This window comes from Chiloscyllium punctatum, chromosome 12 (genome assembly GCF_047496795.1).
Source record: "Chiloscyllium punctatum isolate Juve2018m chromosome 12, sChiPun1.3, whole genome shotgun sequence".
NCBI lineage: Eukaryota > Metazoa > Chordata > Chondrichthyes > Orectolobiformes > Hemiscylliidae > Chiloscyllium > Chiloscyllium punctatum.
Window position 1 is genome coordinate 71,061,115 of NC_092750.1, and position 12,272 is coordinate 71,073,386.

At 49.1% G+C, this 12,272-nt stretch overlaps 2 protein-coding genes across 3 annotated transcripts in view; one reads left to right on the top strand and one right to left on the bottom strand.

Moving 5' to 3' along the window:
• Nucleotides 1-2,453, bottom strand: part of parp3 (poly (ADP-ribose) polymerase family, member 3) — a 31,775-nt gene extending 29,322 nt beyond the window's left edge. The window contains exon 1 of one of the 2 annotated variants that reach the window (XM_072582740.1): nucleotides 2,410-2,453. The gene's annotated coding sequence lies outside the window, so the exon portion shown is untranslated. Of the gene's footprint in view, nucleotides 1-930; nucleotides 1,104-2,409 lie in introns of those variants that run through there. The other variant, XM_072582738.1, reaches the window with a different exon arrangement.
• Nucleotides 2,454-8,540: 6,087 nt separating this feature from the next.
• The window catches only part of rrp9 (ribosomal RNA processing 9, U3 small nucleolar RNA binding protein), a 36,076-nt gene continuing 32,344 nt past the window's right edge, over nucleotides 8,541-12,272 (top strand). Inside the window, exon 1 of the mRNA XM_072582741.1 lies at nucleotides 8,541-8,658. Within this exon, the coding sequence (XP_072438842.1) occupies nucleotides 8,584-8,658 (75 nt within the window). The 5' untranslated portion in view covers nucleotides 8,541-8,583. The remainder of the gene's footprint in view (nucleotides 8,659-12,272) is intronic.

Below are 12,272 nucleotides of genomic sequence, written 5' to 3' on the forward strand. Positions count from 1 at the left end.
CATCGGTTGTCGAATGAGGGAAAAACACATCTGGGGAAAACTGCCCCATGGTCATCTTTTTCCAAACAGCTGGATGCCCATCTGAGCCAGCAGACTAGGACAGAGCTGCACCCCCTCATTATGCACTGGAAGGTCAGCCTTGCCTTTAGTGCTCAGGGTCTGGAGTGGGATTTAAACCTCAAAAGCTGAGACTCTGACACCTGAATGGAACCAACTGAGCCACTTACTGAAAGAAGGGTAGAAGGGCAGACAGGTGGAGGGAGGTAATTTCTGAGTTTAGGGAGTTTGAACACAGCCTGCCAAAGGTGCAAAGGTTAAAGTCAGGGACTTCCAAGATACTGGAATTAGAGGAAAGCAGAGTTGTGGCGCTAGAGGAGATCAGATGGATAGAGATGTCTGGGAGGGCACAAGGCTCAACCATTGAAAGACTAAGGGCTGAGGAATGGTTTTTGACATGGGGAGAGCAGTGCATGCATTTTAAGCTCAGAGATCTCAACCAAACAGATTTAACCTACTCATCCAAAACACTCCAACACGATTGCAAGCCTCACCACTGTCAGTGGGGAATTGAAATCCAGGTTTAAAAATTGCAAAGCTCACAGCAGAAAGAATAACCAGGAAGCTGCTAGGAGTGTAATTTAAACCAACAACAGTAAACTACCCTGCAGTTAAAACCTATTCTGAGACCTCCAACAGCCATGAAAGATTTGATATAAATGCAAGCTTTTCTTTTCAACTGATTCACTAATATTCTTTAGAGAAGGAAAATTGTTGTTTTTACCAAAAGTGGCCTATAACCTGACAGGGCTAATGACCTGCTCTCTAAAGTGTCTTAGCTACCCACTTAAATCAGGGATAACTAGGAATGGGGAAGGAATACTGGCACAGCCATAAACACCCACATCCCGAAAAGGCCAGCCTGATACTTACTGAAGTGGTCAGTTCCTGGGCTGCTACCTAGGCTGAGAGCTGTGGGAACTCCGAGAGTTTGTGCTGAAGAGCAGACTGTGCAAAGGCAGGATCAGCAGTTGAAGGAAGTGGCCTCACCCACAGCAAACACCGTTCCAATCAGGAGTGGAGAAAGCTTCCTCCTGACAGCCCACTTAACCCTCTCCAGGCCTTCCTCCAGCTGCAGCTCGGGTGAGACCTCAGCTCCACTCTCAGCATTCCAAGGAATTCTGCACGATCATTCCTGGAATGGGGAGGGGGGAGGGGCGGGAAACATGCTGAGAGATTGACCTGCCCAGTTTGATGTGAGGAATAACCCCTCTCCTGATATTTGTGGCTGCCTTGCCTATTTGGATTGCAAATTCTGTTTGAGATTGACAATTCTCCTCAACCAAAAAGAGTCTGACACATTTTCAGACATTAAAGGTATCAAGACGAATAGGAACAAAACAGGAATATCACATTAAGATAGGGGATGGTAGAGAAATGTGGCGCAGACTTGAATGGCCTACTCATGCTCCCAGTTTCAATGTTCCCTGTTATCACCGCCTGGAGTAGCCCCCTCATCCACTCTGGGCAGCCCTGTGTTTACCTCAACACAGAGACCAGTGTCTCAATGTTTAAACAATGCACTGAAAACTTGTCTACTCATTGTGAAACACTGAATTGAACTCATCTGCACAAAGAGCCACTTCTTAAAGTAAAGACTGCGATAAACTTTCTCGATTGCAAACTGACAAAATCACAGAGCTCTGAGGGAGAACTTTACAGCCAAAGCATCTCATGACTACATCCTGTTCCTCCACGGATGGTGTCTGAGCTGCTGAGTGTTTCTCTAAATTCCTTTACTTCCTACTACTGCGGCGCCCATCACCATGGCAGCAGACTTAGGAGGATCAGCAGAATAAAATGTGCCCCCACAGCACACTCAGACCTCTATGGTTGATAAGGAAGTGAGAGAACCTGCATTTCCATAGCACCTTTCAGGGGACATGAAAGTCCTTCATACCCAACTAAATTTTTTTTCAGCATAGTCACTGTTGCAATGTAGGAATCACAACCATTTTTGCAGAGAGATCCCACAAAACAGTAATCAGTGACTTAATGTTACGACACAGCGGTGAAGCCCTCTGTTAATTAAACCAAACATGCAGAAACGCTCACGTCATCTCATAATCCATTAAAGTATGAGTGACAGAACTCCCAAATTCCACTACTTAAAGAAAATAACATCAATGTTTTTTATCCTTAAAGTGAACATTAAACAACAACTATTCATGAGTCTAAGTCCCCCTTTCTCTTAACTGCTTATTACTTGCCTCCAGCTTCATAACAATATGCTGTTCCAATAAGTAACTTATTAAAATTGCATCAACTTAATTTCTAAACCATACAGCCGCTGGATTCCCCGAGTCGCCTTCTTTCTTTTTACTGCGAGTGTGTTTCATATGAAAAAGGTACCTTCGACAGAGGGTGTTCAATAATTTCTTGGATCTATCTCAATGGCAGTTGCTCTCTCTCCAATTTTCAAAATGTCCACAGTTTTATATCTCCAACATAGGATTGTCTCATTGGTTCAATGTTGGCAAAACAATAACTCCAAACTCAATTGGCTTTAAGTATCCTGGGCCATAATTTAAACTGATTGGTTACATTCGAATTGTTGTCAAAACAGCAACCAAAACTCAGCTATCCATTTCACAGACAAATATTACATTTTCAATTTGCCAGTACACTCTTGGACAGCCATCTAGTCACATACTCAGGTGCTTGTAATCTCTCAGTTCAGAACAGCATTCACTCGCTCTTAAAGATACAGTATATGCCTTCAACTTCATAATATGAATGGCTGGGTTATCTATCTTGATGTGTTCATGACTGATTAATGTTGGTCAGGTCACAGGAGAGAACAACAACTGATATCTTGTAAAATATTTAAAGTGACCTTAAGGAGGGGCATAGATAATGTGAATAGCAAGCTCATTTCCCCAGGGTAGGGGAATCCAAAACTAGAGAGCATAGGCTTAAGGAGAGAGGGGAGAAATTTAAAAGGGACCCAAGGGGCAACCTTTTAACACAGAGGGTGGTGCATGCATATAACGAACTGCCAGAGGAAGTGGTGAAAGCGGGTGCAATTACAACTTCTAAAAGACATTTGGACAGGTACACGAATAGGGCAGGTTTAGAGGGATATGATTCAAACACAGGTAAATGGGCCTAGTTCAGTTTAGGTGACCTGGGTGGAGTGGACGATTTAGGCATTAGTGAATTGGATGGGTTTTACACTAATTTGATGATAGGTTCACATGTAATAATAAAAAAAAGTTGGAGAAACTCAGCAGTTGTGGTAGCATCTGCAAAAAGAAACAAAGTTAATGTTTCGAGTCTAATGTGATCTTTCTAATGTTTACCATTGCTGAGACTAGCCTCTTGATTTTCAGTCAAGTGACGTTATCAATATGTCATCTCCAGTTATGTACAGTTCTGGACACCTTCCATAACAAGGATATACTTCTCCCTGGGACACCGTTCAAAGAAAGGTACATTAGGCTAATTTTTGGAATGAAGGGATTGTCTTATGAGGGCTTTAACTCATTGGTGTAGAGAAGAATGAGCAGTGATTTGACTGAAGCTGGTCTGAGTCTGCCTCCAACAAATGTTTTACCTGGTATAGCAATGTTTATGGTCACATAAGAATTTGAACGTAGATATAACAGTATTTAAACATCCAACAGAGATTAGAATGAACAATTATGTCCACACATTACATTTATCAGGCACAAAAGTGTCTCAGCTAATACTAAGCTACTGGTTGACAACAGAGCAGCATCCATGCTTCAAGAGGCTCCAGATAAGATGGAGTCTGAGATCTTGACACTTTCAGGTCACAAGCCATGATCTAATGGTGACGATATCACGAGCCTGTCTCTTTAAGGTACGTTTGCAGATGACACCAAAATTGGAGGTGTAGTGGACAGCGAAGAAGGTTACCTCAGATTACAACAGGATCTTGATCAGATGTGCCAATGGGCTGAGAAGTGGCAGGTGGAGTTTAATTTAGATAAATGTGAGGTGCTACATTTTGGGAAAGCAAATCTTAGCATGGAATGTTGTTGAACAAAGAGACCTTGGAGTGCAGATTCATAGCTCCTTGAAAGTAGAGTCGCAGGTAGATAGGATAGTGAAGAAGGCATTTGGTATGCTTTCTTTTATTGGTCAGAGTATCGAGTACAGGTATTGGGAGGTCAAGTTGCGGCTGTACAGGACATTGGTTAGGCCACTTTTGGAATACTGCGTGCAATTCTGGTCTCCTTCCTAATGGAAGGATGTTGTGAAACTTGAAAGGGTTCAGAAAAGATTTATAAGGATGCTGCCAAGGTTGGAGGATATGAGCTATAGGGAGCTGTTGAATAGGTTCGGGCTGTTTTCCCTGGAGCGTCACAGGCTGAGGGGTGATGTTATGGAGGTTTGTAAGATCATGAGGTGCATGGATAGGATAAATAGACAAAGTCTCTTCCCTGCAGTAGGGGAGTCCAAAACGAGAGGGCATGGGTTTAGGGTGAGAGGGGAAAGATATAAAAGGGACCTAAGGGGCAACTTTTTCACGCAGAGGGTGGTAGGTGTATGGAATGAGCTGCCAGAGGAAATGGTGGAGGCTGGTATAACTGCAACATTTAAAAGGCATCTGGATGGGTATGTGAATAAGGGCTTGAAGGGATACAGGTCGGGTGCGAACAGGTGGGACTAGATTGGGTTGGGATATCTGGTCAGTATGGACAAGTTGGACCAAAGGGTCTGTTTCCATGCTGTACATCTCTATGACTCTATGACTTGGTTAGAGACAAAAAAAAACTGCAGATGCTGGAGTCCAAAGTAGACAGGAAGGATGCTGGAAGAACACAGCAAGCCAGGCAGCGTCAGGAAGTGGAGAGGTCGATGTTTCGGGTGTAACCCTTCTTCAGGACTGGGGGTGGGTGTTTGAGCAGCTTCTAGAACGCTGCCTCAGATTCTGCCAATGACAGCACTCGGACCGATGTCGACTTTCCTCCAGCTTCTGCCTCCACCTCTGGCTCCGCCCACTCTGCAAGTCAGTCTCGGACTACATTTCCCAGGGTCATCCCTGGGTCCTTCTGCTGACTTACAGTCAACCAGCACATCAGCTCTCCCTCCTCACCCATCCACCCCACAATGCACCTTACCCTCCAACTCTCCCTATTCACTTCATCCCCCGCATCCCTTCCCAGACCCCCACCCCACCCCCTTCCCAATCTCCTTTCTCTCCCACACCCACTCCCCCCCACCATACCACATCTCATTACACTTGCCCCCTCCCCTCACATCAGCCACCTGGGGACTCTCCAAAACCTCACCTCTGAAACTTGTCACATATTCACTATCCCTCCCTGACCTTGAACTCTCTGAGGCCGAATGGTCTGTCCTCAGCAAAGGGCTCATGTTCGTACCCCTCCATCCCTGTTGCAACGAATTCCGGACCGGCAACAATGTGGAGCTCCTCTTCCGCTGCCTCCACCTCCGTGCCTTCTGCTTTGACAAAAACTCCCAACCTCCCTGTGAGGACCCCTTCTCCTGCTTCCAACCTTCCTCCTACACTTGCTCACCCCCTGCCGGTCTTGTATCCACCCTCAACCTCTTCATTGCTGACTACCAACATGACATCGGCTGCCTCAATGTTTCCACCCCCTCACCCACTCCAACCTCATCTTATCTGAATGCACAGCATTCCACTTCCTCCACACCAACCTCGGTTCACCATCAAACCCGCTGACAAAGGTGGGACGGTGGTCGTCTGGAGAACGGACTTCTCTGTCGCAGAGGCCGAATGACAACTCTCTGACACCACAATCTACCTCCGCCTTCCCCACAGCCCCACTGTGACCCATCAGGCCAAACTCAAACTCACTGTCCATGCCCTCATTGCCTCTGGTGATCTCCCCTCCACTGCCTCCAACGCATAGTCCCCCAGCCCTGTACTGCCTGGTTCTACCTGCTCCCCAAGATCCACAAGCCCAATCCTTGCTGACCTATTGCATTGGCATGCTCCTGCCCCACCAAGCTCATCTCATTCTACCTCAACTCCAACCTCTCCCCCTTAGTTCAGGCACTTCCCACCTACATCCACGACACCAACCATGCCCTCCATCTCTTCGGTAACTTCCTGTACCCTGGCCCCCAGTGTTTTACCTTCATTATGGACGTGTAGTCCTTATAGACGTCCATACCTGACAAGGATGGCCTTCAGACCCTCAGCTTCATCCTCTCCAACAGACCTATCCAGTCCCCCTCCACCAATACTCTCCTCCGCCTTGCCAAACTGATCCTCACACTCAATAACTTTTTGTTTAACTTCTTCCATTTCCTCCAAATCAAAGGCATGGCCATGGGCACCTGGATGGGCCCCAGCTGCGCCTGCCTCTTTGTTGGCGATATCGAACAATCCCTCTTCAGTAGCTACACAATCACTGTGTCCCAACTCTTCCATCATTACATTGATGACTGCATCGGTGCAGTGACCTGCAACTAGGCTGAACTGGAGCAGTTTATGCACTTCACCCACAACTTCCACACCGCCCTCAAATTAATTTGCTCCATCTCGGATACTTTCCTCCCTTTTCTTGATCTCACCATTTCCATTTCTGGCAACAGTCTACAGCGAATGTTTATTACAAACCTACAGACTTCCACATCTACCTGGACCACACCTCCTCCCACCCAGCATCCTGCAAGAACTCCATCCTATTCTCCCTACGCCTCAGCCTCTGCTGTATCTGCTCAGACAAGGAGACATTTCACTCGTGAGCAACCAAAATGTCCAACTACTTTGAACAACGTGCTTTTCCTTTCTGTCCAGACAGCCCTCTACTGCACCACCTCCCCATTCCCCATTCCACTGCTCTTAAACCCCACCCAACGCAATGAAGACAGTCCTCCTTGTCCTCACCTAGCACTCTACCAGTCTCCGCATCCAACACATAATCATTAAACACTTCCGCCAACTCCAGCTAGACCCCACCACCAAGAACATCTTCCCCTCACCACCCCTCTCTGCCCTCCACAAGACCGTTCCCTTCAACAGTCCTTAGTTTGCGCCACTCTCCCCACTAACCTCCACATACCTTCCCCTGCAACCAGAAAAGATGCAAAACCTGCCGGTACACCATCCCTCTCACCTCCATCCAGGGCCCCAAGCAGTCCTTCCAGGTGAGACAGAGGTTCACCTGCTTCTCTTCCAACCTAGTTTACTGCATTAGTTGCTCCCGATCTGGTCCTCTATACATTGGGGAGACCGAATTAGGGAATGGTTCACCAAGCATCGCATCTGGGTCCGCAAGGGCCAACCGAACCTCCCAGTCACTGCTCATTTCAATTTGCCCAATCAGTCCCTTTCCGACATGATCATCCTTGGCCTCCTCCATTGCCAAGACAAACAACAGCTCCTACTGGAGGATCAACACCTCATCTTCTACCTGGGCAGTCTACAGTCTGGAGGACTCAACAAAGTTCTCCAATTTTAAATAACATCCCTTCCCATTCCCCAACTCTCTTCCCAGCCCTTCCGCCTTCTTTCTACCCTTCCCTGCCACCTACGAAATTCATTCCTCCCATTGCCTGTCTTCACCTATCCCCACTTCACCACCCACTTTGTCTGCAGCTCCCCTACACCCACCCCCAGTCCTGAAGAAGGGTTACACCCGAAACATCAACTTCTCCACCTCCTGATGCTGCCTGTCATGCTGTGTTCTACCAGCCTCCTGCCTGTCTCTTTAAGCTACACGACACTAGTGTCGCCAGGACAAAGTATCTCTCCTGTTTCTCCCCATCTCATCCCCACCCCGCCTCCGAAATGTTATGTTGGCCTTCCCAACATTCCTAATGAAGGGCTTTTGCCCGAATGTTGGTTCTCCTGCTCCTCAGATGCTGCCTGACAGGCTGTGCTTTTCCAGCGTCACACCCTCTACTCTGATCTCCAGCATCTGCAGTCCTCACTTTCTCCTTCCCAGTATTTCTTCATCACTTGACTCATTGATGCCTCTTTGAATCAGGAATCTGAACTGAATGGTTTCTGTCAATTTTCTGAGCAACCAGCCCAAATGTGCCCACAATTTAATTCCTCTGCAGTGTTATTGCAAATTAAATGCAAACATTCTCTTTTCAACACTGGCAGCAACTAATGCCCCTGAAGACTGTTTCAGACAAACTTGTTAAACTTAATTGAATGGTATCAAAAACCCTGAACAAGTTTTTGAGTTTGGTTCTGGATCCCGGAACCAATATTGTGGCTATTACCTTCCAGCGGCACTAAAACTGTCCGAACACCAGCATCCGCCGCAGGGAAGCGACGCTGATTGGCGGAGTGGCGGTGGGCGGAACAGCTTCTGAATTCCGATTGGTGTTGAGGCAGCGTCCGGCGCCGTAAGGTGAATGCTGATTGGCGATAAGCTTATGACAGGGGTCCATTCCCTGAGCGCTGATCGGCGGACGGGCGATGGGCGGGATCCGCAATCATGGCTCGGATTGGCTGATTCGCGCTGGGCGGGACGGTAAGCTGAGTGTTGATTGGTGTTTGGGCGGTGGGCCGGCTGAGGCTGTGTCGCCACGCGGATTGGTGAGGGTCGAATGGCGGCGGCAGGATCGTTCTTCATCCGTAAGAAGAGAGTGGCAGGGGGAGAGGGCAGAGGTCGTAAGAGGAAGGTGAGGTGGTTGGCTGGGGTTGGGCATTCCAGGTACAGGAGGCTGAGAGAGACTCCCAGCCTTGGTCCAGGTCAATGTGCTCCATCTCATCAGACCTCCCCCCACACCCCCCACTCCCCCACACCCCACACCCCACACCCCACACCCCACACCCCCACCCCCCACTCCCCCACACCCCCACACCCCCACACCCCCCATACCCCCACACCCCCACTCCACACCCCCCCCACACCCCACACCCCACCCCCCCACTCCACACCCCCCCCCCCACACCCCACACCCCACTCCCCCACACCCCACCCCCCCACCCCCCCACACCCCCCACCCCACACCCCCCACCCCACACCCCCCACCCCACACCCCCCACCCCCCCACACCCCCCACCCCACACCCCCCACCCCCCCACACCCCACCCCCCACACCCCCACTCCACACCCCCCACACCCCCACTCCACACCCCCCCCACACCCCACCCCCCACACCCCACCCCCCCCACACCCCACACCCCCACACCCCACCCCCCCACACCCCACCCCCCCACTCCACACCCCCCCACACCCCACACCCCACCCCCCACTCCCCCACACCCCACCCCCACCCCCCCACCCCCCCACCCCCACCCCCCCCCACACCCCCACCCCCCCCCACACCCCCACCCCACACCCCCCACCCCACCATCACACCCCCCACCCCACCATCACACCCCCCACCCCACCATCACACCCCCCACCCCACCATCACACCCCCCACCCCACCATCACACTCCCCCCACCCCCACACACCCCCCCCCCACCCCCACCTCCACCTCCCCACCCCCACCCCCACCCCGACCGCTCTTTGTGGGTCAGTCTACTCCTACCTCCACCCATCCCCTCACTCTCGTTCCTCCTTCCTCTCTGTTCCCCCAACTTTCCCCTCTTCCCCCCCCCCCCCCCCCCAACCTTTCCCCTCTGTTTTCCCCCCAACCTTCCCCTGTCTTCTCGCCCCCACCCCTGGGCATGAGGTGACATGGTCATTCCGGAGCTGCAAACCAACAAGGCTGCTCATGCAGTCGGAATCCCCACTGAAGTACAGCACAGAACTGTCTTGGCTTGTATCCACAACTTCATCTCCCTTCTCTTTTGGAGGGAGGAGAACATCTCTCTGAGACACTAATTGCTTCCATTTCTGGGATGGAGATGATTGATTATAGTCTCTATCGAGGGATCTCCATGCTGTCTATCAAAAGGAATGTCACTGCAGGTATCCTCCTTGATAATCGTCTCCCTAGAGGCTGACTCTCTTTCCTTCTGGAATCACTGTTTCGATTCTGTCCATCAGAAGGCACAGAGACTGATCTTCACTGCATTACAAGCCCAGGAACAGTGCAGGGAGCAACAGCAACCTTTAGATGTGGTACTTTGTGATTCCAGACTTTGAAGCAGAAGGGACTGTGAAGCATTCTCCTCAAATTCACTCACCCACAGAAATTCATCACAGTCCTCCACGAGCTGTGCAATGACATGCAAGCCATGATCCTCACTGACCCATCCCCCACAGATCCATTGCATGCACTACTGGAGACTGAGCAAGCCTGGCTTGTGACAGTGATGCTCTTCCTCATCTTCCTCGCTGCAGCCCCTGAACCAGTGAGGCATCCCATCGTAGAAAACAGTGTTGCCTTCAGCCTAGAATCAAGACCACACTACCGCTGAGCTGTGGGATACCAGTGACACCTGTGTATGTATTCGCTCTGCGGGTGAGCTGCAAACCATCATCACTGTTTTCACTGAAACATGAGCATGAATGGGCATTGGAGTTTTCTCTTCCGAATGTTTCGCCTACCAGCCTGCTCATAGCGCATAGTACTGTCCCCTGTTGAGCACAAATCACAGTAAACCAGTAGACAAGCTGAATCGTTCTCCTTCATTGTGAGCCTCCTCTCAGCGACGGCTGGCATAGTATCTGGCACCACCTTTGTCTGTTTGAGGTATGGCGTGTTTGATGACAAAGACCTCAAAACAGGCCCCATGCTCATGGTCTACATGGCAACAGTGTTCCCTGCCTCCTGTGACTGTGTCTCCGTCACATAATGTACAACAATTCCATAGGGGACTATCACCAACAATATCTCCACAATATCCTGCAAATGTACTGGCAGAATAGAAACTTTGTTTTCAGTGTCCTCTCTCAGGCGAACATCCCCAGTATCGAGACACTGATTATGGTCAATCACTTGCACTGTGCAGAGCTAGCTCATCCACATGTCTGACACAAGGCTGTCATAATGAGGTCTATTCTCCAAACTTCATCACAGTAACTGGGCAATGGTTCAAGGACTTCCTCAAAGTCTCCCTGAAACAGTAATACAATGTTTGCACCAATTCACAGGATTGTAATGCCCAACACTACCCACACAACAGAGGGAGCTAGCTGTCGCTAACTGGCCAAGGTGAGACTGAGTGTAAACGTTGCAAGGTGTTTGTGGAAACCTATAAATCCCACTCCTGAGAAGCAGACTGTCCTGACCCAGCATTGAATTACCTAGTGACCTCAGGGGAGACAGCACTGGAAGAAAATCATCTTTGATCCTGAGGGACTGCCTGAGAAGAAGATATTGTTGGCTGTAGAGCACTATAGTTGTTTGGGAGTTGGTGAAAAGTGCAGTTTAATTTTGGAAAAGAAAGACATACTTTATCAGAGAGACTATTACGAGTTTCACTGCACTTGGTCGATTGCCACTTGGCCAGGGCTTTTCTTACTTAAAAGATTTTCCAGTACTGTGTTCTCTGTTCTGCAGAAAAGGAAAATACTCTCCCTAGTTGGTCTCAACATCTTCAAATTCTGGTTAAAAAGTTGAGCAGTGCCATTCATGATTCAGTAATATTTATCGTGGGACGTTTCTCATGTTAACTACTCGCACTTTATGATATCGGATCTGGAATGTCTTTTGGACATGGGTTGTCCTAGGTGGGAGTAATTGAACATTACTCAAGACACCTTGATACCATCCAGACAAAGCAGGCCACTTGATTGGCACCACATCCACAAGCATCCAGTTCCTCCTCCACTGATGCTCAATAGCAGCGGTGTGTACTGCCTATCAGATGCGCTGCAGTAATTCACCAACCCCATGACCACTTCCATTTAGAAGGACATGGGCAGGATGTACATGGGATCACCATTATCTGCAAATTCCTCTCCAAGTTGCTCACCATTTTGACTTGGAAATATATTGCCGCTTCTTCACTGTTGCTGCATCAGAACTTCCTCTCTCGGGGCATTTGTGGGCCTACCTGCAGAATGTGGCCTTAAGAAGGCAGCTCATCACCACCTTCTCAAGGGCAACTGGGGGCGGGCAATAAATGCTGGCCAGCCAGTGATACCAGTGTCCCATAAGCGAATCCAAAAAAAAATTGAACTTACATTTATATGGTCCCAAACGTAGATGTTTCCAAAGTATTTACAATCAAGTAGTTTTGAAGTGTAGTCATTCTTGTAATATAGGAAGGATGATAGTCAAACTGTTCACAGCAAGAATCCCCAAAAATAACACAGAGTAAGAGTTATAGTGGAAATCTGCTTTTAATGACGACAGTTCAGAATAAGGAATGGCCACAACGTGGGGCATTCTT